The sequence below is a fragment of the Vigna umbellata genome, chromosome 6, assembly GCF_029865625.1.
Source record: "Vigna umbellata cultivar VRB3 chromosome 6, Vumbellata_1.0, whole genome shotgun sequence".
NCBI classification, from domain to species: domain Eukaryota; kingdom Viridiplantae; phylum Streptophyta; class Magnoliopsida; order Fabales; family Fabaceae; genus Vigna; species Vigna umbellata.
The window spans coordinates 7882760-7907953 of NC_142170.1; the positions used below are offsets into that span (position 1 = coordinate 7882760).

Below are 25194 nucleotides of genomic sequence, written 5' to 3' on the forward strand. Positions count from 1 at the left end.
GAGGTGATTAAATTTTAATAAAAGCAGAAGAATCTTTTGACCAGATTCTTTTACTTAGGATTCTCAATCTCCATTAAAATATAGTGTTTTTATAATTTTAAGATATATAGTTATTTTTTAATGAAATATTATGATTTTATAAATATATAAATATTTTAATTAATTAAATTAATTATGAATAAAATATATTTTTTTTGTAAATATTTAATATTTATTTTAAATTATTTTAATGAATTAATAATATTTAACACTACCAAAAAATATTTTAAATTTTTTATATCATTTTATAATAAATTTATCAGTTTTAAATAATTTTTTTTTTCATAAATTAAATTAATTCATACAAATTACCCAATTAAACATTTAGAAATAATATAATAAAACATTTTAAAATAATCTAATAAAAATGTAAAATAATATAATTTTAAAAAATTATAAAAAAACACTCTATCAGATATAAAAATCTGAAAAGTGAAGTATCGAATCTTGAAATTTGATTCTCCCTTAATCTCGAGATTCGATATTTCTCCTTTTTTATTTTTATATCCGATATAGTGTTTTTGATAATAACTTCTATATGTCTTTCATTTATGAACATTAAGCAGATAATTTATTAGTTTCATTTATGATTAAATCTTTTAATTTTTCGACACAAATCAAAATAACAAGCACAACACAAATGTTTTAATATATGATAATAAGGTCATAAATTAGTAATGATAATAATCAATAATACAATTATTATGATAATGTTTACCAAACCTTATTAATTAGAGGGCAAATTTGGAATTTGGAGGTGTAGGATGAAACCCTTGGAGGTGTACGGTGAAACACCCTTCATAAATAGAGGATCATGTGTGTATATTTAACCCAAGGGAGATTAATCTCATATATAGTTTTCAATATATTCAACATGGTATCAGAGCCTAAGGTTCTTTTGAGGAAAACAAAAGTGTTGCCTCTACCATTACATCCACCTCTGCCAGCAATGGTGCTATCTACCGTTGTCGGCAGCGCTATCGTCTACAGCTGCCACTATCAGAGTTTTAGTTTCAATTGATGATCACATGGTTTTGATCGTCTCGGCCAGGCGACCATCATGTTATCAACGACGCCTTCATCGGAGCTCTTACGTGTTCTCAACACCTTTTGGAATTGTGGATTTGTTCCATTTTTTGTCATGCATGATTGCATGTCTAGTAGCAATTAAATTAAGGTCGTTAGTTTTCCTCTTTCAGGTTGTCGCACGTCCTTTTTCTAGTGCCTTGATTGGAGAATTTTGATTTTTTTATGGTTTCTCTCTCTTGTTCATCCGTGACTTCTTTTATTGTCATTTCTTTTGACCTCCCTTTTGTCACCATTGCCTTTGACTCATCCGTATATATTTTTTCTTCCATGAAAAAGATAATTTTTGTTAGTTTATTTATAGTCGTGGTGACTCTTCAACAATAACCTCTTCAACAAAAAGGAAAGGTTATGCTTCTTATTACTTTACAAGGTTTCACACTAATTTTAAATAATGTTTTAAGCAAAATATTTAATATAATTTATTTTATAAAATTTTTTAGTATTTTCTTTATATTATGTGCTTTTAGTGTAAATGATTTATAAATTAAAGATAGTTTGTTACTATTATCTCATAAATTTAATTTTAAACATTGTATATGAGCTTTATAGTTTGAGGTTTAAGACTTGTTAATTAAACTTTCGAATGTTGGTTATGATGTTTAAACATGTTTTTGGGTTTGAGAATATGGATCCATATACATGACTGCATATATTGTTCTTTATCATACATTCTAGAATTTAATTTTAGTGTATAATACAGTTATCAATTTAAAATATTTTAAGTGATTCTTAGCCATCATCATCACTCAAAAAGTAGTAGATGTTATTCTAAATCAAATTTTATTAGGACATATATAAATCAATTATGCTATAAAACTATAATTTTTTATGCACTACAAAAAAAATGTTAATCAATTTTAGAAACTAAAAATAATTAACCATTTTAGTGGTGAATTTACATACTAATTTATAAACTAAAATTATTGATATTTAAAACTTTTTTTTATGAATAAAACATTATAATTCATTTGTGAATTGGTTACTAAATTAATCTCTAATGTTAGTTACCAAAGTTTTGGCTAAGTTAGTGTCTAAATTGATCACTAATTCATAATATTAATTAATTAATTAGTTAATTAGTTAGTGTGGGAATGAAGATTCATATGCCCAGTATAAACTAGTTCATAAACTGTGAAGTAAGACCTAAGTGCTGCCCAGTATCACTAACTTTCAATGTTTTGAGCCACAAAAAAGTAGCCCAATCAGGGTGCAATTAGTAATTTTGGGGTGTAGGAAACAGTGGCCTATCGCATAATAGTGAGATAGCTATACTCCAGTTAACAAATTTTCCTACATGCATTCAAGTCTTATTTATAGACTTGTTGACCCTTATTTTCATTTTTATTTATAAAAAACTTCACATTGTTGATTTAAAATTATTTTTAACTGGTTTTTATAACAAAAGTTGTTAATTTTCCTTATGAAGTTTAACATTGTTACGTAAAAAGAAAATGTATTATTAATTTACTTGTCTTTATGCATAGAAATCCATCAAGCTTAAACTCACTCTAGCAAAACGTGCTTTTCATGTATAAGAGAAGTTTAAATAGTGTTCATATTTTTATAATTTCTGATCAAGCTTAATTCAACCACTAGGGCTTAAAGGTTTTTTCCTTCTTATTTTAGTCCTCACTTCGTTTGGTTTCATTTTTTTTTTCTTCATTTAGTTTTCTATCATTTTATTGAGCAACATAATCTTTAAATTTTTTAACTTTTATCTTGTAAGTTATGTGCATAACAAAAAATAGCATATTATATTCACAGTATAAGCGAACTGAGGCCATACTAAAGTGTCGTCATGCCTACAAATTCTTCTTTAGAACAGCTTTTACTTAAGACTTTCTGAAAGAGAAAAATAAAATTAATTTCCCACATAAAAATTTTACAAATTAACTTACATAAGCTAACTTTTAGTGTTATGAAAAATAAAAATCAGGTTTTTCATTCTCTTTTAGAAGCATCTTGTAGAAAAAAAAAAACCCCACCTTACAGTTCATATTTACATTGTTTTTAGGTTATTTAACGATATGGCATAAGCTTTCCAGACAAAGCTTGGTGGTCGACAAGCATTGTCCAGGAGCACTAAAAATGGTTCGAATTGCTTTACAGAAATTGCCGGTGCTGAAATTATTGAAAGGTTAGCGAGGACATGATTGAAAAGTTGAATTGACATGGGTCGCATTTGTGGACGTAGATTACTTAAGTTATAGTTCCTTCCTCGGTAGCAGAAACACAGGAGGTACAAACTACAAAATGATAATACAACTTACATACTAGCATTCTTTCATAAAAGCAAAACTAGAAACCCCAAACTAACAAGAAACTGCAGTTCTGAGCATATAGGAAAATGATTCCAGGTGAAAGCCATAATTTGTTCTAATTGCTGGAGTGGCGCAACTCTGGACGAACGAAGTCTGCATCTGCTGGCACAGAAATGTCAACTGTGGGTCTCAATTTGGCGCAGACTTCAATGGCTCCATGCACTGGGTCCGAAAGAAAGTTGCTGAGTAAGTCCTGGTTAACAGGGGTTCCATTGTCCACCGCCACCAAGGCCTGCTGTGTAAGAATGTAATCAAATCGTGGAGCCCATTTCCTCGAACCCAACCTAGCCGTGGTTGAACAGTTATCAACCATGAAAGAAACGCCACGAGCATGCATGAATGGATTCAAAGAATCAACTGCCTCGATGACACTCTCGTTAATGATTTCGGAGTAGGAATGCCCTTTCTTCCTCAGGATCTCAATCTAGAAATTTAGTAATCACAGAGTAAATACATAATTCATTTTTGCTCTGCATATCTATCGCAGAAAAAAAACATCCCTTAATCAGTCACAAAGCACAAAATTGAAAGCAAACGGAGACAAATGTACAGGCAGGAAACTATGTGGATCCATTCCCAAAATAAAAGCAAGTAAAATTCCAAGAGTACCTGGGCCATCATCAATGCCACAAAGACACCAGCAGTAAAAGGATATAACGGGCCTTGATCACCTGCTGGTCTTGTAGAACGGACACGCTCACCAACCTTCCACATGCGGGTTTGATCAATGTTACCCATGGGGAAAGCAGGTAGACCCTCTTTCTCCTGTAAAACATGTATTGTTTAAAGTCGGTGGTGCAAAGGCGGCAAAGGCTGACTACTCTAAAGGGGAAAGTATGTCCTTACATAAAAGCGGCGTCCAGCCAGAACAACACTGCGAATCTCACTACCACTGGCTACATCCTCGTAGCACTCGTACAGAATATCCATGCAAGGATAATAAGAAGCACTGTAAGCTTTCTCAAATTCCCTTTTCTCATCTTCAGATAAAGCATTGTATACAGCTAGCATGCCCTGTCCAAAACCAATACGCGCAAAAGGCAAGTCAGAACTCAGAGAAATCTCAATCCTGCACATTGTACAGGGCTTTTGGAAAGGGTGTTGGTTTCCAACAGACAAAAATTAATGCTAGACTAGTGAAAATACAACCTTGGTTGAGATGGTTTTAGATATAATTCCAGTTATAGACTCAACAGTATTCTTATACGCCAGATCTTCGTCCATTCCATTATCAGTGTATCTCCTAAACAAGGATTCCACAACTCCATGAACAGCGCCAAGTAAAATGCCTACAAACATCCATGGCTGTAGTTAGAATTTACGCCATCAAGGAAAAAACAACAAAACGTTGCAAAGTTCTCACCTCTCTCCCCAAAGATATCACTCTTGTACTCTTGCTCTAATGTAGTGGCGAAAGTGAATGGAGAACCAAGGGCAACAGACCATCCCAAAGCAACATCAGTAGCCCTACCATCCACATCCTGCATGCACAAATAGTTACTCAAATAAAATAAACTATTCAATCAACACATGAGAAGACCCGAAGGAAGTGAAGACACAAACAGAGGTAGAGCAAAAGTAACCTGGTGGACGGCAAAACTTGCATTAATTCCAGCACCATTTATTTCTTTGCCTTGCACATAGAGCCTCCTTACAGATGGACCCATCCCCTTTGGGCACACAGCAATTACACTAATGTTCTGTGGAAAGTCAAGTCCAATTGACTGCAAATGCCCAAGAAGAAAACCATGGGAAAGCCCAAGTATGCTATTTGGTTTCATATGAGAAAATATTTTTTCATAATTATCAGCCTGCAAGATAAATAAAAATATTAGTTTATGTATTGAAAGCAACTATATGAGAAAACCCCAAAATTACTACAGCAAGACATACTTTGTCTACTTATATTGACAAAACAGATATTCGAAAGTACATTTTTCATTAGTGTTAGAATGCTGTAGCAAAAACTAAGGCACCACGATACCAACAGGTCTGTAACCTGATAGGAATTCAGAAAACAAATTGTATCACATTCTTAAAAAACATTTGAGATTTGGGACAAATCTTATCTTGCCCTGCTACAAATATGTTGGAATAATATTTTCAGAAAATGTTAAACAGAACTATAAAATAATTTTTTTTATTTAAAATAATAAATGGGGAAAATTAAGAATTGTGAAAAAGTGATGGAAGCTGGTAATAGCAAACGGTTAACTGGTGGTGATGGAAACCGGTAGGAGCTAACTGTAAACGGATGGTGATCAAGTAAGTAAAAGAATATATAATGCCATTGGGGTGTGAAAATCATGGTGGATTGGTAATAGTAAGCTGCATTACCGGTACAGTTTTGGCGAAGTAGATGATAATATCTAAACACTTACAGTTCCAAAAGAAGACAAGTCCGATTTCTGATTACTCACGTTGAAATTAATCCAGCAATTTTATAAAAAGAATTCTCACTGATACTCGAAAAACCTTATTGTTACTCACGCAATACAGAATAACGTCGTATAGTAATAATCAGACAATTTCAGAAACAAAATAAACGGCAACAGAAGAATCAGAATGCGTATATGGAGCATTGAGTTAAACTAATTAACCTGTGCGGAATCAGAAATTAACAACATCACAAGATCACTGCCCGAGACAGTTTCCCATATGTCACCAAGAGTCCCATTCTCCTCAGTAAACCCGGCTGCCCGAGCTTCAGCAAAGGAACGAGAACCTTTCCTGAGTCCAATCTGCATTTTTAAATCATAGAAACGACAAACAATACATTTAATCAGCCAACCATCCATTAATCAACAATTTCAGCATACATTCATATATTATAAGTAAAGGAAACTGAAATAAATAACAAATGAAAACAAGAATCACACCTTGACCACAATATCGGACTTTGCTTCAGCAAGCGAGTCCCTAAGATTTTGAGCCTGGGCAGGTCCCTGGAAACACAGCGCCTTGTTAGCAATCATATCAAAGCTAGGAAGTACAACATCATCGGAACAAAAATACTAAGCCATAAGCTTTTAAGCTTAAACAAAATATTAAATACAGACTCTCCGAACTCAAATATAAATAAAACTAACTAATTTTGTGCTTGCCACGGGATTCCAAGCCCAGAGTGCAAGAGCTAAACCGAAAAGTTTTTTACCACTGAGAATCGAGATTCTCCACTATACGGATTCCCCACAACATGGATCGGATATTTCAAGCTTATAAATGATATCACATATAACACATTTTAGCCTTTACTTGAATACGAATCCTCGAAAGTCACCTGAGATCCCCAGCCAATGACACCAATCTGCTTGATCCCCTTGAAAGCGTCGGGCAAAAAGTGGAACAAATCCCTGCCTCCTCTCACGATGTACTGCAATGAATCAAAATAAAAAATAAACAAAAGAAACTTAAATTCACGAATCTGGAAATGCAAGAAATCTTTCGAGAACCTCGTCGTGTCCGGCGAGGTTAATCTTCTCCTTCTTGAAAACCTTCGTGTCGAAATCGAGCTGCGTGGGAGCCTTCACAGCCGGCGCCGCCACCATACGAGCACCGAGAGCTGCGCCGCATCGGCTCAGCTTTAGGGATTTAAAGGTGAGTTTGGAAGAAGAGGACTGTAGAGCGAGGCTGGTAGCAGAGAAGCTTCTGGAAGAAGGTTTGGCAAGGGTTTCAGAGGCGGCAGAGATTGCAGAAGAGCACGACGTCGTCGCAGCCGCCATTATTTGGAGTAGAGTGTGTCTGTTTGGGTGTAAAGAGGAGGGTTCAATGAGTGAAGCGGCAGTATATTTGTTGGGGGTTTTATACTGTGAGCATTGAGTGGTGTATGCTAAAGTGCGCCCATACGGTGTCGGTGAGAAATCTCCACTTCTTTTGTACGCCCGTGTATATCTGCAAGCGTGCACGAGTAGGTGAGATTAACGCCACACATTGCCAATATTTTTTTTCCTTCCTAAAGTTTAGTGAAGCATCAGATCATAGACTAAATAAAATCTAAATCACTGTTCGTTAATTGATCTGATTTTACTTACAAACATGCTGAGAATATGGACTTGTTTTAACAACTCTATTTTTTAAAATTGAAAATAAAAATTATAGAAATATGTAAAAGAATTTCTATAAATATTAGTTTTAGTTTATAAAGAAATTTATGCAAAAAGTTTCTTTAGACATAATGTTGAATAGTTTCATTTCTATCGTTTTCCGTAACAACCTGTTCGTTTAGTCATGGTGAGAACTTAATTGTATTAAATATGTAAATTAAATAAATTTGCCTTTTTCTCACGTGCCTTTTCTCGATATTTGTTTTTTATTTTTCATTTAAAAGGAATTTTTCGAAATTTATTTATAAAAAGTATCATTTAGGATTTTCTTTTTGTCTGGAAAAGGAACTTTATTTTTATATTTGTTTTCACGTTGAGCTTCTGCAATGGAATCCAACGCATAATAAAATAGTCGGTCAAATTGAAAACAGTGATTGATTGAGCACGTATATACTGTGACGGAACAAAGGAGTGGTGTGAGTTGTGAAGATGAAACAGAAAAATATTTAAAAATAGCGAATGGTTCAATTAAATGGCTTCAACAGCTTTTGAAGAAAAGCAAACAATATAAGTTATGTTTTGAATCCTAGGATCATCATTTATGTTGTTGCAGTGGTACAATTTGGCATATCCAGTGGAGAAAATGACAAAGAAGGTTCGATGAGATTTCGCTTTGCACCATATTCTCCCAGAATGAGATAAGAATCTCTCAAAGGACTGGGGTTGCTTTCTGATGCAGATGGTATTATAAGTGAACCTAAATTTCAGCTAAAATAAAATACATTTCTACCAACTCAAATGTTGTGATGTTTGGAGTATGTGATTTATGAAAAATGAAACTTATAAAATGTTTATAGAACAAAATTAATAGACAAAATTTAAACATTAAAGGTTAAATGTCTTTAGATTATTATAAATTTGTGTTTAGTCTCTAAATAAATTATAAAACATCCAATTAGTGTATTTTGTGAAAGTGAATAGAAAATATCATTTTCAATAAACGATATCTGAAAATTATATTTTAATTTACTATAAGATTTTGATTATTACGTCATAAACACTTCACATATGTTTGTTAAAAATTGAATTTTACATTAACTTCATAAAATACAAGAAATAAATATTTTATTATTTAATAACTTTTTTTTAATAATAGTTTGGATAAGGACATATTTAAAAAATAATCTCAATTTAAGAGAGAAAAAAGGACTTTAGATGTATGCATGCATGACTTAGAGCTAAACTATAAAAAGTACTAAATACATGAATGTAAAACTTAGATAAGATTTACAAGAGGCGTGGTCTACACTAGAATTTGTAAATTACTCTGCCAATTATGTTTGTTTTTTAATGGTTTAATATCTATTTTGGTCCCTCTTTTCGTAGGGTCTGTTCAAAGTGGTCCTCCTTTTTTTCAAAAGTTTACTAACATCCTACTTCTCGCAAAAACGATGCACGTTAGTCCTTTTTGGTTACGGCGTTAAAAAAACTAACGGCACAGCTGCCCAGCTGGCACAAAAGTGATGAGTTGTACAGTTATGGTTGAGGTGGCACTGTGAATTGCTGATATGTGTTAAAATAAAATAATTTAAAATAATTTAAAATGATTTAAAATAATTTAAAATAATTTAAAATGATTTAAAATGATTTAAATTAATTTAAAAGATAGGGTTAAAAATAAATTTAGGATTAATTACATTTGGGGTAAAATATCGTCGCGATTTCGGGGCGATTTAGGGTTCAAGAATCACCTTTCCAAGAGTGCAGATTTTGATTTTTGGTGAAATCAAGTTCGAGGTTCGTCCAAGAGCGTGATTCGTTCGTCACTGCTAGTGAGGTTAGTGATCGCATTACTGTTCTTTTGTTGTTGTTGTAGTCACTGATCGCATTACTGTTCTTACTTATGTTGTTGTCTTTAATGGGTGGATTTTGTATTTGTTTGTCTTTAATGGGTGGATATATATTTCTTGTGTTTAAAATATGATTATATTTGTGGCGTGGTGGGGGGTTTATGGAAAAAGTACTGGCGTTGGGTGTTGAAATTGGTCCCATGGTGTGTTATTTTAAGTTAATGAGTGGTCCCCCTTTTCCATTTGCAGTGTAGGGATGTCTAACGATAGGTTTGAGGTAGTGGTCCACCACGGTGGGACCTTGATAAAGGAAGTGCCCTTTAATTATATAGGTGGGGAGATATGTTATTGGGACATTGACCCCGATACATGGAGCTATTTTAGAGTAGTGGGTTCACTCAAAGATTTGGGTTACATTGAAGTACATGAGTTATATTACGATATTGAACATGTTTTATATAAGCTATATGACGATAAAGGAGCTTTGAACATGATGAATGTGGGAAAATTGTTGGGGAAAGTCAACTTGTATGTTGTACATAAAGTGAGCGAAGCAATGGTTGTAGAAAATGAGGATGAAATTCTTTACCTTTGCCAAGGGCCTGCAGAGAGTGGTGAGGGTAGTGATGTTGAGGTTGGTGTAGAAGGTCCTGTTGAAGTGCAACAGGAGGTTGAGGAAGAAGTAGAAGTGCATAGTGAGGAAGAAGTAGAAGTGCATAGTGAGGAAGAAGTGGAAGTGCACAATGAGGAAGAAGTAGAAGTGCACGGTGAGGAAGAAGTAGAGCTGCACACTGAGGAAGAAGTGGAAGTGGACAGTGAGGAAGAAGTGGAAGTGGATACTGAGGATGAAGCACATATTACTGTTGAAGAGAACTTGGAGGAGGTAGGTGATTTAGGTATTGCTTTGGACAATAGTGATTCAGAGTACAGGATGGAAGACAGTGATATAGAAGCAGAAGGAAATGGTAGGGGGTTGTCAGATGATGAATGGGAGTCAGATGTGCTCATAACTCCAGATAATAGTGGAAGTGAGGAGGATGAAACTGAGGACAGACCAAGTAGAGGTCCCTTTCCTACATTTGGGAAAAAGAAGTCAATGTCAGATTACAAATGGGAACTTGGTACTATATTTAGCGACAAGGATGAGTAACTATATGGTTTGACACATTTTTATTTTAATGTTAACTGAAAAACGTGTTTGAAACATCAAATAAACATAACACAATTTAATTAAAATGACTAAATCTATGTAATTCTAAAGATGAGTAACTAAATTAGTTGAAAGTTTCGAAGAGAGATTAATTCCAATTTCACTTAAAGTTAACTAATAAAAAACATATTTAATTCAATATATTATAAGAACTGATGAATGCTTAAATTATTTTATCTTGTAAGATATATTGACCAAGTTATAAAATCTATATTATATTTTTTTTATTTTACAAAATATTATAAAAAAAGATTTCTTTTAATATGAGATTTCTTTGAGAAATTTTATTTTTAAAATTGTATTTTAAATCTTCATATGCATAGCCTAATAAAGTCTAATAAAGGAGCAACCCATAATAACAAATAATAACCTCCTTTAACAACATAACAATTTTACCTTTTTTTTTTATGATAGACAAGCATAAACTTTTTTCCTCTAGAATGTACTTTATTTAATACACATTTTTTCTAATATTAAATTCTCTTATTATGAATCTTGACTAATTAGATTCATAGAGTAACTAGTTTAACGAGACAAGCAAATAAAATATTATTTTAAAAACTACTGAGAAAATAATGAAGTGATCTATGTTATGCATTATATAATGTTTAAAGATACCAGAGAACTATCTAATCTTTGCACAAATATCTAAAAAAAAATCAAGAAGAAAAGAAAAATTTTGGATCATAAATTATACTATGTCATTGTTATAAAATGTTGGTACATTGAAAAAAATACAATAAAGATAACGTTGTTCTTATAATAAATTTTTTTAATAATTTCTACAAATTTTAGTTATAATATAATAACACAGCTGGCATTGAGTAAAATTATCAGAAACGGACAAATATAATTGAACTGCATTGCATTACTAAAATTGTATTGAACTAAAAATTATCTAAACTGAACTGTAAAACAGTTCATACAAACTGAACTGAACTATTTTTTGTTTTATCAAACTGAACTGAACTATACTAAATTATACTAAACTATAATATAAAATGAACTGAATTACTAACTATACTAATTTTAAACTGAATTGTACTAATTTTAACACCGCACTAGTTTTAAACCAAACTTATAAGTTTAAATTAATTCCATAACATAATTTGAAATAAAATTTATTTTTATTATGGTGGTTTAAAATATAAATAAAAATAAAATATAAGTTTAAAATTTCACAATATTATTATTATTTTATTTGTTTATATTTTTTATTTGATTATTTAATATTTTACTTTTCTTATAACTAGTAATAAATATGATAAAGTAATCTAAAATATTCTTAAAAAATAATAAGATTTATAATAAATAAAGATTTGATAATATTATAATAGGAGGTATGATCTTAAAGATTTAAATAAGTAAATATTTATATATTATTTTTTAACAACACAGTACATAAAGTTTCTAAAAAAAAATAAATTGTAATTTTATTGTCACTCAAATTTAAGTGATAGTTTTAGCATAATGATTTGATTTTGACAAAAGACCATAATTGGAGTGACAAACTTAAAAAAAAGGTTTAATACCTATTTTGGTCCCTCTTTTGGAAAGGTTTGTTCAAAGTGGTCCTTCCTTTTTTCAAAAATTCACTTTAGTCCTACCTTTCGCAAAAACTGTTCAAGTTGGTCCTTTTTGGTAACGGCGTTAAGTTCACTAACGGTAGAACTGCCAGGTGTGCAATGTTTGATGACTTGGAACCTTTTATATGTGTTGGCAGTGTCACTTCATTATATGGGTTAAAAAAAATTAATTTCTCAACCAGAAACCCTAGGGAGAGTTTGCTTCCCACTGCCTCTCACTGATTTGCCGCTGCAACAGGCCTCCACCCAACCAGCCACCGCGAGTTGTGGCACAAGGCGTCGCCGGCGCTGACGTTCGTTGCTGATCGAGGTGAGAGTTCCCCTCTTCCGCCGCTCGTCGCGCGATCGCTGCCACAATCTCTGCCGGCCACCGCACCAAGGTGCCTCTTCCTTCTCCTCTTCGTGCGAGGTTCTCCCTGCGCCTCGTCTTAAGACGTTGATGCCAGAAAGGGTCGCCACTCCAATGCCGGCGATAAAACTCCTCTTCCTCTGTTATGCGAAGTCGAAGGTGAAATAAATCGTCATGGTTGCACCGCTTCTACTCGGAATTCACACCCGCCATCGGCAATCACCTTCTTGTTTGTACTGTATTATGTTGGGTGTGAGTCTTGGGGCGTGAAAAATTGATTTTCTGATTGGTGTAGTGAATGTTTTCTGTTAAGCATGGGGTTGGGGAAAAAATGGGTTTATGTTTGGGTTGAACTTCTGGAGATGAAGGAGAGGGTGTTCAGAATTCTCAGGTTGTGATGGTAAGGCGTTTTGCTTCAGAAATTGAGTTGTTGTTTGATTTTCTTTCGGCGGTGGTTGATTTGGGTGATGGTGGAAGATGAGGGATATGAGTTGTTTCAAAAGATAAGCTTTAAACCTATCGGCATGGGATTTGTGATTTGGGTCTATTCATTCTGGAAATGCATTTGATTCTGCTACCATTTTCTATAGTGTTTTCTGGGTGCAAGCAGAGGAGTATCGAAGCCTTGATGCTGGTGGAATATACACTATTTTTTAATTTTACCCTATTTACACGTCATTATTAATTATTTTTTAAAACAAATTATAATGCCACATGATCAAACATTGCACACCTGGCAGTTCTACCGTTAGTGAACTTAACGCCGTTACCAAAAAAGGACCAACTTGAACAGTTTTTGCGAAAGGTAGGACTAAAGTGAATTTTTGAAAAAAGGAAGTATCACTTTGAACAAACCCTCCCAAAAGAGGGACCAAAATAGGTATTAAACCTAAAAAAAAAAAAAACAAAAACCTAGAAAAACAAAATCAAGTTAATTAAAAGAAACCAGAAAAAAAAATATAGAAAAAAAAGAAGGACCAATAAGTCTCACCAATCACATCAATTATAAAAATAAATATTTTAATTCCTGTCTTTCAATGAATATGTTGAATGTTTAGATGCCATTTTTTTAAACAAAAATAAATAAAATATTTTTTAAAACTTTCAAGTATATGTAGATTTAAACTTTATTTTATAAGTTTTTTAATATAATATATATTAATAAATTAGAGATTAAATGTCAATATTTAAAAAAAATTAAAGATAAGTTTATTGATATAAGAAAATAGACTTTATCCACATCAAATAAAAAATTTGAAACTATTCTTTTTTTTAATTATTACATCGTTGTATTTGAATGAAATTCAAACATTTTAACTGGTGATGGATAAGCTCAAAGTTGTGAGAGCCGACAACATACATACAATTTTAAGATTGAGAGTATACCTCTGTCACCGATCTCTTATAAATACCGACCTCTTAAAAATATAGTACAGTTTTATTAGTTAACTTTTAATAAAAATAGATCAATCTATTTTAATATAATATAGTATAATTAATTATAATACAATATAGATAAGTTATTTTTTCACTAGTTCTAAAAATTACTGTGGGTCCCAAAACTAGCTTATTATGTAAAATCTGTTATTAAGGTATCACGAACTGAATTTGTAGCGTAAAAACTATATATTAATCCTTTTCTTTTAAAGGAAACTATAAACTAATCTTAAAAATACAAAAATAAAATAAAATTACGAAATCAGAAATTTTGTAGAGCATATTCCTCTTTATTCTCTCAATAATATTTTGCAGGTAATATTGGTTATTGGATTTATTATTTTGTTGACTTGAAAACAAAGCAAGAAATCAGTGCCCGAGTCAGTCCATACCCATCACACCGTTGGATCCCAAAAACTTTCCAATCTGAGGGTGCCCATTGCTCCGATGCAGAACCGTTTGGGTGCAGCGTCATCTCCTTCCTCAGAACGAACCAAGCAGAGACAACCCTTCTTCCTTTAACTCACTTTCTCTCTCTTCACAAAAAAAAAAGAAAAAAAAATTCAAACCAAACCCTAATCTCAAGTTGAATCCCTTTTGGCAAGGTTTATCTCCGAATCTACTTCTCCTTCAGACCCAGATCGCTTTTCTTCAGACCCTAATTCTACATCTCCAAATTTTCGATCTTTCTGTGCCTCCGAATCATGGAGAAGGAGGAGAAAGAACCAGGCATTCAGAAAAGTGGAGGCGAAATCGAAGAAGCCGAACCCATCGAGCTCGTTCTGTTTCAAGTGCCTGAGTGTTACGTCTACATAGTGAGTCTTCCGTCTTTCTCTTCGTAGGTTTGTCTCAAAATTCGATTTTGGGCAATGGGTTTTGAGAGGGGTGTGATTTCAATTTACAGCTTAGTGGGGGTGTGCAGATGATCAAGTTTCAAGTTAGTGTGCTGATTAATAACTTAAGCTTGTTTAGGAATTATGATGGCACTGAATGTTGCTTTAGTTTTTTTTTTTTTATTTATTTAAAGTTGAATTTTCTGTGAATGGGTCGGTTGGAATTTGAAAATTTTCGTGGTGTAAAAGCTAATGATGATTTTCTACTATGTATGCAGATACCTCCAAGAAAGAGGGCAGCTTCATATAGGTTTGTGATCAGCTGATGTGTGATGCTTGTGATTTATTTAGGGTATCTTTGGCGTTATTGAAGTTGTTAATGTACTCTACCTTTGTAAAGAAGTGGTGCTATTCAGCGTGTTAGATCTGTTTTATCACTTCTGCTATGCTTTTAATTATTTTGTGTCTTTCATTGGCTTTGTTAATGTTCTTTCTGAAGAAATTGGTTTTCTGATTTTGGAAGTTTGGTGACATGTTTTCCTGCTTTGGAGTGTGTGATTACTGGATTTTTATATTTGTGAAATTTATTTCAGAGCTGATGAATGGGATGTCAACAAATGGGCATGGGAGGGGATATTGAAGGTCACTAGCAAGGGAGAAGAATGCATCATAAAACTTGAAGATAAGAGCTCAGGTAAGACCACATCGAATCTGCTTCTAATAGAATGTATAATTTTTTCTTTATTTTTTAATTTTATGATGAAATATATAACTAGGTGAATTATATGCTCGGGCATTTTTAAGAAATGGAGAGCCGCATCCAGTGGAGCCTGTTATTGACAGCAGCAGGTGGTTTTCGCAGACTGTTGATAGTTTAAGTTGTTTGTTACCATACCTTTTTGCACTTCAGAACTGCTTATACTTATGTATTCTGCAGATACTTTGTTCTTCGCATTGAAGAGAACATAGGTGAGTCAAAATATCTGCATATTTCTGTGCTTCTTCTCTTAATCATCTTATTGTCTATGTGCTGGGTAGCAGGGTAGGACTTGTAAAGGAAGTGTATAGTACAATCTAATGTAAATAACTGTTTATTTGAAGTAATTTGAAATGATAAATTAGTTTCTACTTCTCATAAAATAGAATAAAAAATTCAGCTTGCTATGCTATCAAAGTATGTATCAGTAATCATCGTCATGATCAATTATTTTGTATTTGTCATGAATCTGGCTTGTTTGTAAAAGCTTTGAGAAGCTTGCAAGCATTTTTGTTTTGTTTTAGACTGCTATAGGAAACTAGTTTTTTCTGTTTACCTTTTGGGTCTTATGTGGATTAACTTATCTATAGATACTGACTATAAGAAAATAAAATGAATTAAACTTTTTCCCATAAGATAAAATGAACTTGTGCATTTCAACCTGTATAACTTCTCTCGTTTAGCTTTATCAAAGCTAATTTTAACTTGTGGGAGAAGTTTAATTCATTTTACTTTCTTATTTTCTTTTCTTCTCTTCCCTTATGTGTTTGTTTATAGAAAAAAATATCCAAATAAGGTCTATATAGTCTGTGTTTTTGCACAGATTGTCTCCAGATTTACTGCACAGATTGTCTATAAATTCCAGTTAATGACATGACCTAGTGGTCATAATCTTGCTTTATTGCACTAATTGTTTTAAAATATCACAATGACCAGGCTTTATATAATATAATTTTGTTTTGGTAGTTCTGCTGCCCTCTATTTCATATTAGAGACGACGTTTGGTCTTTATCACTTGAGAATCATGCAGGTGGTCGCCTCCGACATGCTTTTATTGGCATAGGATTCCGAGAAAGAACGGAGGCTTATGACTTCCAAGCTGCCTTACATGATCATATGAAGTATCCTCCTTTAACTATATTTATTATATTTATTATTTTTATTACATATATCTCGTGATCTCATCATCTGCAAAACTTGGCAGCCTTTAAACATTTTTTCATTCATTCTGGCTTAGAGGACGGAGGTCCTCATACTATTTTTTAACAAATAGAAAGCACGTCTCTTCCTAAATTTTTGAAAGATATCTGAATAAAAAGAAAACTGCTGAGGAAATGGAACAACATTACCAGCAAACTTCCTCGGTTGATTACAGTCTGAAAGAAGGAGAGACTCTTGTGCTGCAAATTAAGACCAATGTATGAAATTCTGCATTTTGCTCCTGTGAACGATGCTGTTTTCTTTTTCAGCACATTGTATTTATTATTTCTTATCTTTTGCACGCAGAAAAGTGACAGCAGTGTGAAGTCCAAGTTTTTTGAGCAGGGTCTGAACAAATCCCCAGAAGAAAGGAATGGAAAAAAAGAATCTCTAACTAGTATTAAGTTACCACCACCTCCTCCAGCACCACCTTCACCTGTTGTCACCCCGCAGAAGTCTCCAACAGACTCACCTACAAAGCTAAGCCTTGATAAGTCTTTTAATGCTGATATTCCAAAAACGGTTGAAGATGACCCAGAACACGAGAATTCTCCTGAAGATCAAAGCACACAGGATGTACCAGATGATGATTTTGGCGATTTCCAAGCAGCAGGTTAAGCTGTCCACCATCGTGTGGCTTGAATTGGTGATGGTTAGGAAACATGCAAAAGCGTTGATTCCTTGAACGTCTGCTTTATACCACAGACTTGTAATTCAACTTGGAGATTCAATTGTGTCCTTCCAGACAGGAAGAAAGTAAATCCTACATATCCTCCAACAAAACATCATTAAAGAATCAACCTATATATGCTTTGTAATCGGTGATTGTTTTAGTTACTATGCGGGCTACTACTACTGTGAGAGTTTTTCCTTCATCTTGAGTCACTTTATTTCTGTTTTGTGTTCTGTTTATATCTCAGAGTTGGGATACCTCAATAGTTATTTGATGGTAGTACATCCTAAACCGGGTTCATAGCTTTGTTGATAGCATACTTTCTGTTATGATGAATGAATGAGATTGAGTGTTTATGAACGTTGATTTGTTCCTTATATGATAAAGAAAATGAAACCCAGGTAACAAAATCTTTGTGGTGTCAAGAACGTGAAAACTTGTTACAAGCAGGGGGAAATGAACCCCAATATGCTTCGTGGTTGCTGTACACTGAAGCTATATGATACTCTCTAGCTTTTCTGAGTCTTTTTTCTCTCGTTTACTTCATGATCTCTTATCCCTTTCTATTCTCTCTGTTGAAGGGTTGAAAGGAAGTATCTGGAGAGGTTGTTTCATTTTTTGGTTTAATGAAAAAGATTAATTGTGATTTATTCCATTCTATTATTTAACCCTGATATTTTTCTCTAGATTTCAAGTGTACTTGATGGAAAAAATAAAACTATTACTTTTACATCATAAAGTAACTATTTTATTTTTGTTCTAACTAATCTGTTTCATTTTTAAACAACGAAATCAAATCTTGTTCTATTCTGTTATTAAATATCCAAACAATACACATAAAGGGCTTTTCAGCCTGGAAGGATTTTTTTTCCCATAGAAGAATGAAAACAATAAAATTGATTAAATAGAAAGTAAAACTACTCAACGATCCAAGTGGTGCACATATCATAGGAGAAAAAGGTTTTTTTGCATCTATTATACTTTAAATATTCTTTCATCCGAACTACATTAATATTTTATCAAAGATGTTTTGATCATTGGAAAAAATATTGAGTAAGTTATTTTTCTGAAATTCGTAATGCTTGTTGAAATATTGGTAAACATCAGAATAAAATTGCTATCCTTAAAAGTTCAGTAATTTAACAAACTTCGTTGTGAAATTTGAAGAAAGTCAACTTCGAAACTAGTTGCAGTATCTTTCCTTCTGTTAAAGAGGATAACTACTTATCTTTTTGTTTTTACACAATTTTCAAAGCATGCCAATTTTGAAACAATAAATTCAATATCCAAGTAACATGTCCTTCGACCTTTGTACTGGAAAAATTCACTTGCAAAAAGCTTGGATAAAACCATAATAAATGTCTGATATATATTTTTTATAATCTGAAACTCAGCACATTTTATTGACAAGCCAATTCATGCACAGAAACTTTTTTGATGCAGTTGAAAAGCCAATTCGGTCATTTGTAAATTTAAAAAGAATAACTTTTCGATAAATAAATGTTTTACCTTTTCTACACACACAAATAATCATATAATATAAGAAAGTAAAAAAAACGACAAAGTAAAACAATAAAACAAAATAGTAGTACAAAAAGGTAACAGTCATGGTATGGTTGGTGATAAAAAATGGAAAGTGGGGTCCACTCCCAGATAAAGTGAACAACAATGATCAGAAGCTAACTTAGAAATCGGAATCCACATGTCAATCTTAAGGCTCAGTGGAGCTGACCCTATTACCTTCCCTCTCTCTCTCTCTCTCTCTCTCTCTCTCTCTCTCCACAGTACTCTTCTTCTTGGTTGCAATTTCTCTTCAATTTTACTACTTTATCCTTCTCATGACTTCTTCAGTCAGACGCTGATACTGCTCTTGTTTCTGTGCGCGTTACAACATGTAAATACTCTTCTGGTTGCACTTTCTTGTTTTTGTCACCACCCTTTTATTTATTTGAGTAATATTTTAAGTGGGTTATGTGTTCTGGTTACAAGTTGGGTTTTTGTTCACATATTTTGATAGTTGTTGTTTTAGAGGGATAGTCCCTTTTTGGATGGAGGAGATGGTGTTCTATTTCATTCTAACCGTTCTTTGACTTGTTTGTATCCTTTCCTTGTTTATGGTGATTTTGATCTGCTTAACTTTTCATTCTGTTTTGTTTAAGAGAAAACAGTTAAAAGTAAAGGATTTTTAAACAGTGAATCACTGGAAGGATGTAGTATGATTTTGCAGAATTGTGGACGTGGCATAATGTTTATAGGATGCTAGTTTATTCTTACAGGTTGCTGTTGAGTTTGGCACTGTAAGGTAGGAACCAGTTGAATGATTATTCAATACATGTGTTCTGAGATGGGATTTATCTACAATGCATTTTGTGCTGTTATAATATTACTCTCTGATCAATGCACATTTAATGAGGCTCTTCGCTGGGCTTTTTCCCCTTGATTTGTTGGCAGAAGATAATCAGGTTGAACGTCTTGAAGTTCAATTTTGTATCCTCTCTCATATTGGACATACAGGGATAGCTCTAGTTACTGTTCCAGTCAGTGTATATTGTGATGGCTATGGGTGTGAAATGCATAACATGGGTTGGGAACATGTTCCAGAAGTTTGAGGATATTTGTGTGGATGTGGACGACGCAGTGTTTGAGGTATACCTTTGTCGCTATTTATCCTTAACCTTTGAATATGCATGTTCATAGTTTCAAATGAGGAAGCTGGAAAGATAAATTACTCCCACCTGGACATGCCGAATACCTGCTATAAAAGTCATTGAAATCTTAATATTATAATCTTAATTCTTCCACTGCTATTAGTAGAGCTGCAGCTTTGCATCTTTGATTTTTATGTCCAAAGTGTTCTGCCTATAGTGTTTGTTATTTTAGTTGCCACATATATTATGAAACTGAGAGTTGAATCATGAGAGCCAATGCTATTATTAAATTTGTTTCTGTATTTATGGGAATCTGTGATAATTTTTCTGAATTTTCATTTATGTATGATTTCAATAGTTTAGTGTAACACTAGTCTGGTTGAACTGTTGTTTTCGGACTGATAGTTATTAGCCTGCAATTGACTTCTGTAATCCTGTCATCATTTTTGTTTCCCTTTTTTGGCGATAGGAAACTGTTAAGTACTTAGGGAATCAGATGCAGACTGTTGGGGAAAGTGTTAAAAAGATCTGTTCAGAAGTCATGCAAGATTTACGTCCTCTACCTACATGTGATTTTGATGAAACATCAGCCTCCGAGTTGCCTATAAATCAAAATACTGATGCTGGCTTAGCTGAGAAGTCTTTTGAAGGTTCCAGGAATATAACTGTAAATGATGGTATCAACCAAACAACCGAGGATTCAAGGATCAGTGATGATGTTGATATTGATGTAATCCATGCCGAATCATGTGATTCTAATGCTTTGTTTATTGCAGCTTCTTGCTATTCGGTCAAAGTTTACAACAAATCAAACCTCGGTGGTGATAAACAAGACAAAAGCATGCCTGCATCCGAGAGTGCCTGTGAAATCACTTTATCAGAAACAGATACACGCAATACATCACAATTATGTGAACTCTCCGGGATAAATGAAAATCATGCAGACACTGTTTCAAAACCAACTTCCTCTGAATCAATTACCATTGCCTCTTTAGCTGACTGCTGCAATGAAATTGAAAATACAAGCACTGAAGAAATCCCCAATGATCTAGAATGGGCTGAATCAGCTGAAGGGAAAGAAAAGCATAGTAGTTCATATTCCTGTGTCTTGTTTGTAGATCCATATGGTTAGTATTTGAGCGTCTCTTGGCTGAAGTTTCATTTTTTCCTTCATTGTTTCCTGTTGATAACTTTTAGCTTCTGAGGATGATCTGTAACAATTGTATTATATTTCTGGTAGGGGTCAGAACATATCAGCCTGACAATTATTCTTACCACACAATCACTGTATCTCATTCCATTAACTCATTCTGATATACTTTCTTAGTTCAGGTGTCAATTCAAATCATAAGAAGTAGGTCCTCAGTTTATGTGTGCATGCCCTTTAAAAGTACTTTTGGAGTTTATTATATAAGGTGCACATCTATTTGGTTGAATTTGAAGGAGTGTATCTTGGTGCTGGCTGGTTTGGTCCGATTTTGCAAAAGGGTGCATGAAAATAAATGTTGAGGCATCCCCATATGGTTGTATTTGTGAGGTCAGAATAATTTTAAGAAATAGGGAATGTGTTGAAGTTTTCCCGACATTGCCTGTTATATAACCTACTGATGAATTAAAGATAAAATGTTTTCTGTACTAAGTGGCATCTGTTTAAACAACTTAGTTATTTTATAACATATGTAGAAAACTAACTCAACAAATGGTTTCTTGAACATAACAAGTTCATTGGAATATTTTGTTCAAAGTCTTCATTGGCATATAGATTCAGCAACTCTAAACCTGTTTGCAGTAGATTTTGTTTTCAAGTATTGGACATATAAAAGAAGTCTATGAGTAATCCCTATGTTAACATTCTCAGGGAACAGGCAGTCATTCACTTTCATGATATTTTTTAGCTAATGTTAACTGACCTTTCTTATTATTTAAGAAATCACAGAAACATGGGATTTGGATGTACCAAAGATTGGTACTATAGCTGAGCAAGGCCATAAAACTATGCAACAAGATGATGAATTGAAGCTTGTGGAAACTTGTGTTATGGTTACTAGAGATGAACTTGAATCAGTTCTCGATGCAGAGGGTAATCTAAGAACTAGCAAGGTACACATACTCCTCCCCTCTCTCCTTTCTTTGGAGCATATAAGCTCTGACATGTTTATTCCTTTTTCTCATGTTTGAAGAACAAGAAGAGACAACCCTTTTTGTTATCCAAGAAGGCTGCAAGGAGGAAAGAGTATGAAGAGCTTGCAATGTTGCATGGAAACAATGAAAAGGATGATTTTGCAGAGAGTTTATGTCCAACTTTACAGAATGATCACAAGAAACTACTGCTTCCTGATATATCTGAGTCTGAGTGGGAGGTTCTCTAAATAAAAGGAATGATTAAGTTGTGTAGATACACGACCAACCCTACAAATATTTCATCCACTTCTTATTCCATATGAAGGAGATTGAGATGTTCTATTGCATGCCCTAGAATACCTAGTATGCTACCACAACTACTTTCCTATGATGTTTAATGTTCCATTTCCAAAATTCACTCCACCACCCCACTTTGTTTTTCAGCTTGAAATAAAAAGTAAAACAGAAAGAAGTCTTAGTTTGATGCAAATGTGAACCTCCACAGTAGTTAAAGTAGCTTGGACTTTATATGAAGCACTGAATGCAGCATACTGTTTTTCTCATTGACAATGCCCTCTTGTTTGATTCCTAACTTCTTATACAGAATGTCTATATATCTGAATATGATTTCATCTGTTTTTTCATTAATGGTAAGTTTTCTGTTTCTTCTTTTCATTTTTCATTAACGGTGGTTCACAGATAACCATGTTTTTTAAGCCCTTGTGAATGAAAACTGAGATTTAGAGAGAGAGAGAGAGAGAGGTTAATCTGTTACATGAGTTTGTAAATTGAAAAAGTAGTGAAGATGAATTTGGTGGATGAATGGTTGGGTGGTACATATTGATTCCCTTGCTCCTCGGCAAAGAATTGTGTAATGGACTCTATCTGGTTCTTATAGGGCACATGTTCTTCACTTCAATAATAGCAATAATAATACTAAAAATATTACTACTACTAATAAAATGAATAGTAATAAAAATAATAATAACAATATTGATAATAAAAAATTAGAAACAATAGTAGTATAAAAATAATAATGATGTTATTATTTATAATAATAATAATAGTAGTAATAAAAAATGTTATCTATAATATCTGCTACTTTACAGTTGGTGTGACAAACCATATGAAAATGATCAATTTTGTTTTAGTTTGAACAAGAAAATCATTAATTTATTTAGTTTAAACTTTTAGTTAAAATTTAATATATTCAATAAAAGTAAATTATATTTATCTGTTAATATATTGTTTCCATATCTAATATATCCTTACACGAATACTATTTGACAAATTGAAAATAATGTTTTAAAAATATTTTCAAAACTAAATTTTGTAAAATAAACTTAAAAATATGTTTTTATTTTTTTTAAAGAGTAAATTAATTTTGATTCTTTTAATACTAATAGATCATCCATTAAATATTGAAAAATACAAATTTAATAAAATCTCAATTTAATTTGATTATTTTTTAATATTTTTGTAATTGATGAATAAGGTGAATTTACTCACAAATGAATCAAATAGATAATACATAAATGAATTGTCTGGACTCTCATATCTACATGAATACTCTTATAATTGTTTTTGTAAGAAATGGATTCGTATTAATGTTCATTTGTTTATTATTTGTGTTAGGCCTTATAAAAGTTAAATAGAGATAAAAATATGGTATTTTTTATTTCATGCAATATATAATTTTCATTTTAAATTTCAGGTATATCAATATAGTATTATGTAATTTTAAGTTATACAAAAAAACAATAAGTAATATTTATATACCAAAAAGATATCGAAGTAAACAATTATGTGCTTTTTTAAATATATGGAATGGAGGTGAAGAGGTGCATTTGGCACAGTGATAAGACACATGGACTGGGCATGAGAAGAAAGAAGAAGGTAAAACTGTCATTTCATCAAGCCTATTAAATGCAAGAAGAGATAAGGGGGTGCAAGAAGCAATTACCAATTATTGGGCCATTGTTTTTCTATTTTTAATGCTAACAGCACCGCTTCCCTTTTGTATTTAGACAAAAAAAAAATATTTCTCACAAAAACGCATTTCCACTACAAAATGGAAACGCATTTCTAATTTTATAATCTATTATGAAAATAAATAAAAAAATTGGGAACTAAACAAGTTTAACATAAAATAATATAAAGTGCATGAGTGAAACAAATACTTAACAATCACGACCACGAAACAAACAAAGTTGTTTTTAATTTTTGTCATTGAATTAAATTTGTAATAGTTTTGTTGCTGAAGTTTGTTGATAACTCTCATTAACATAAATACATTACATTATTTTTCATCAGTGCAATGTAGGACTCAAAAAGTTCAAAAGTATGAATATAATTTAATATATATAATTTAACACAGAAAACAAATCTCGTTCTTGAAAAGAAAAACAGAAAAAGAGAGTTAAATAGTACAAATATTTTCCAAATTGATGGTAAAACATAATTGAAAACATGACATATAATTGTTATTGTTACTTGAAGCACTTACATGTATGATAGTTTACAATATATAAATTCATTAATTTATTAATTTGTGTTTTGCAATTAATTAGAAAAAACGAGTTATTTAAGATTTGGATAAATTCTTTTATCATGGAAAGTCTTTTTAGTGGAGAGTTAACCATGTTCATTGAGATGAATAAGAATATAGGTAAGAGAATATTTGTGATATGAAAAAAATTCACGTATGAAAAAGAAATTATTGACAATTCAAGTAAAGTTATATTTTACATTAAATTGAAATATTTTTATATGTGAGTTAAACTTATATTTAATTAATATTGTGTCTCAATAATTGATATCTATAAATTTTGAAAAGTTAGGAGTATATAATTTTGATTATAAGTTGAGTTTATGATTTTGAACCCAATTTTAATTTTTATGTATTTTTTGAAGGATATAAATAGATGCATTTATGATTGAACTGAAATAAAATTATTATTTAAAAATTATCAATTTTAGTTATAATTGATGTAGAAAGACAAGATTTCCTACTAATTATGGGTGTAACCAACACAAAA

At 32.4% G+C, this 25194-nt stretch overlaps 3 protein-coding genes across 6 annotated transcripts; 2 read left to right on the top strand and 1 right to left on the bottom strand.

The window, feature by feature from the left end:
- Positions 1-3281: 3281 nt before the first annotated feature.
- LOC124824921 (ketol-acid reductoisomerase, chloroplastic) lies at positions 3282-7231 on the bottom strand. Its single transcript, XM_047297440.2, has 10 exons — positions 6902-7231; positions 6730-6822; positions 6329-6394; positions 6050-6190; positions 5033-5260; positions 4813-4930; positions 4599-4738; positions 4296-4463; positions 4059-4214; positions 3282-3873 (listed from the first exon to the last, which is right to left on the bottom strand). Exons 1-10 carry the CDS (start codon positions 7169-7171, stop codon positions 3505-3507), a joined length of 1749 nt encoding a protein of 582 aa, XP_047153396.1. The 5' UTR covers positions 7172-7231; the 3' UTR covers positions 3282-3504.
- A 7042-nt stretch (positions 7232-14273) lies between these two features.
- Positions 14274-17747, top strand: LOC124824920 (Adaptin ear-binding coat-associated protein 1 NECAP-1). Its single transcript, XM_047297438.2, has 8 exons — positions 14274-14739; positions 15036-15067; positions 15351-15451; positions 15534-15606; positions 15695-15726; positions 16545-16635; positions 16818-16932; positions 17021-17747. The coding sequence occupies exons 1-8, from the start codon at positions 14629-14631 to the stop codon at positions 17330-17332; spliced, it is 867 nt and encodes a 288-aa protein (XP_047153394.1). The 5' UTR covers positions 14274-14628; the 3' UTR covers positions 17333-17747.
- Positions 17748-19107: 1360 nt separating this feature from the next.
- On the top strand, positions 19108-22825 carry LOC124824918 (uncharacterized). 4 transcript variants are annotated; one of them, XM_047297436.2, is made up of 6 exons: positions 19111-19281; positions 19839-20033; positions 20505-20712; positions 20812-21162; positions 21963-22135; positions 22216-22825. In XM_047297436.2, the coding sequence occupies exons 2-6, from the start codon at positions 19941-19943 to the stop codon at positions 22402-22404; spliced, it is 1014 nt and encodes a 337-aa protein (XP_047153392.2). In that variant the 5' UTR covers positions 19111-19281; positions 19839-19940; the 3' UTR covers positions 22405-22825. The 4 variants fall into 4 exon arrangements, with proteins under 4 accessions (XP_047153391.2, XP_047153389.2, XP_047153390.2 ...); XM_047297435.2 differs by having other exon boundaries at positions 19108-19281; positions 20505-21162; positions 21972-22135; XM_047297433.2 differs by having other exon boundaries at positions 19109-19281; positions 20505-21162.
- The last annotated feature ends 2369 nt before the right edge of the window (positions 22826-25194 follow it).

Bases quoted from the DNA above. Each gene is read 5' to 3' on its own strand.
- LOC124824920 (XM_047297438.2), top strand. From the start codon at position 14,629: ATGGAGAAGGAGGAGAAAGAACCAGGCATTCAGAAAAGTGGAGGCGAA. The intron at 15,068-15,350 runs GTTTGTGATCAG...AATTTATTTCAG, and splicing joins AAGAGGGCAGCTTCATATAG to AGCTGATGAATGGGATGTCA. The intron at 15,727-16,544 runs GTGAGTCAAAAT...AGAATCATGCAG, and splicing joins TCGCATTGAAGAGAACATAG to GTGGTCGCCTCCGACATGCT.
- LOC124824921 (XM_047297440.2), bottom strand. From the start codon at position 7,171: ATGGCGGCTGCGACGACGTCGTGCTCTTCTGCAATCTCTGCCGCCTCT. The intron at 6,823-6,901 runs GTTCTCGAAAGA...GATTCATTGCAG, and splicing joins ACCTCGCCGGACACGACGAG to TACATCGTGAGAGGAGGCAG. The intron at 3,874-4,058 runs GTACTCTTGGAA...CTAAATTTCTAG, and splicing joins TGGCATTGATGATGGCCCAG to ATTGAGATCCTGAGGAAGAA.
- LOC124824918 (XM_047297433.2), top strand. From the start codon at position 19,941: ATGGCTATGGGTGTGAAATGCATAACATGGGTTGGGAACATGTTCCAG. The intron at 20,034-20,504 runs GTATACCTTTGT...TTTTGGCGATAG, and splicing joins TGGACGACGCAGTGTTTGAG to GAAACTGTTAAGTACTTAGG. The intron at 21,163-21,962 runs GTTAGTATTTGA...TTATTATTTAAG, and splicing joins CTTGTTTGTAGATCCATATG to AAATCACAGAAACATGGGAT.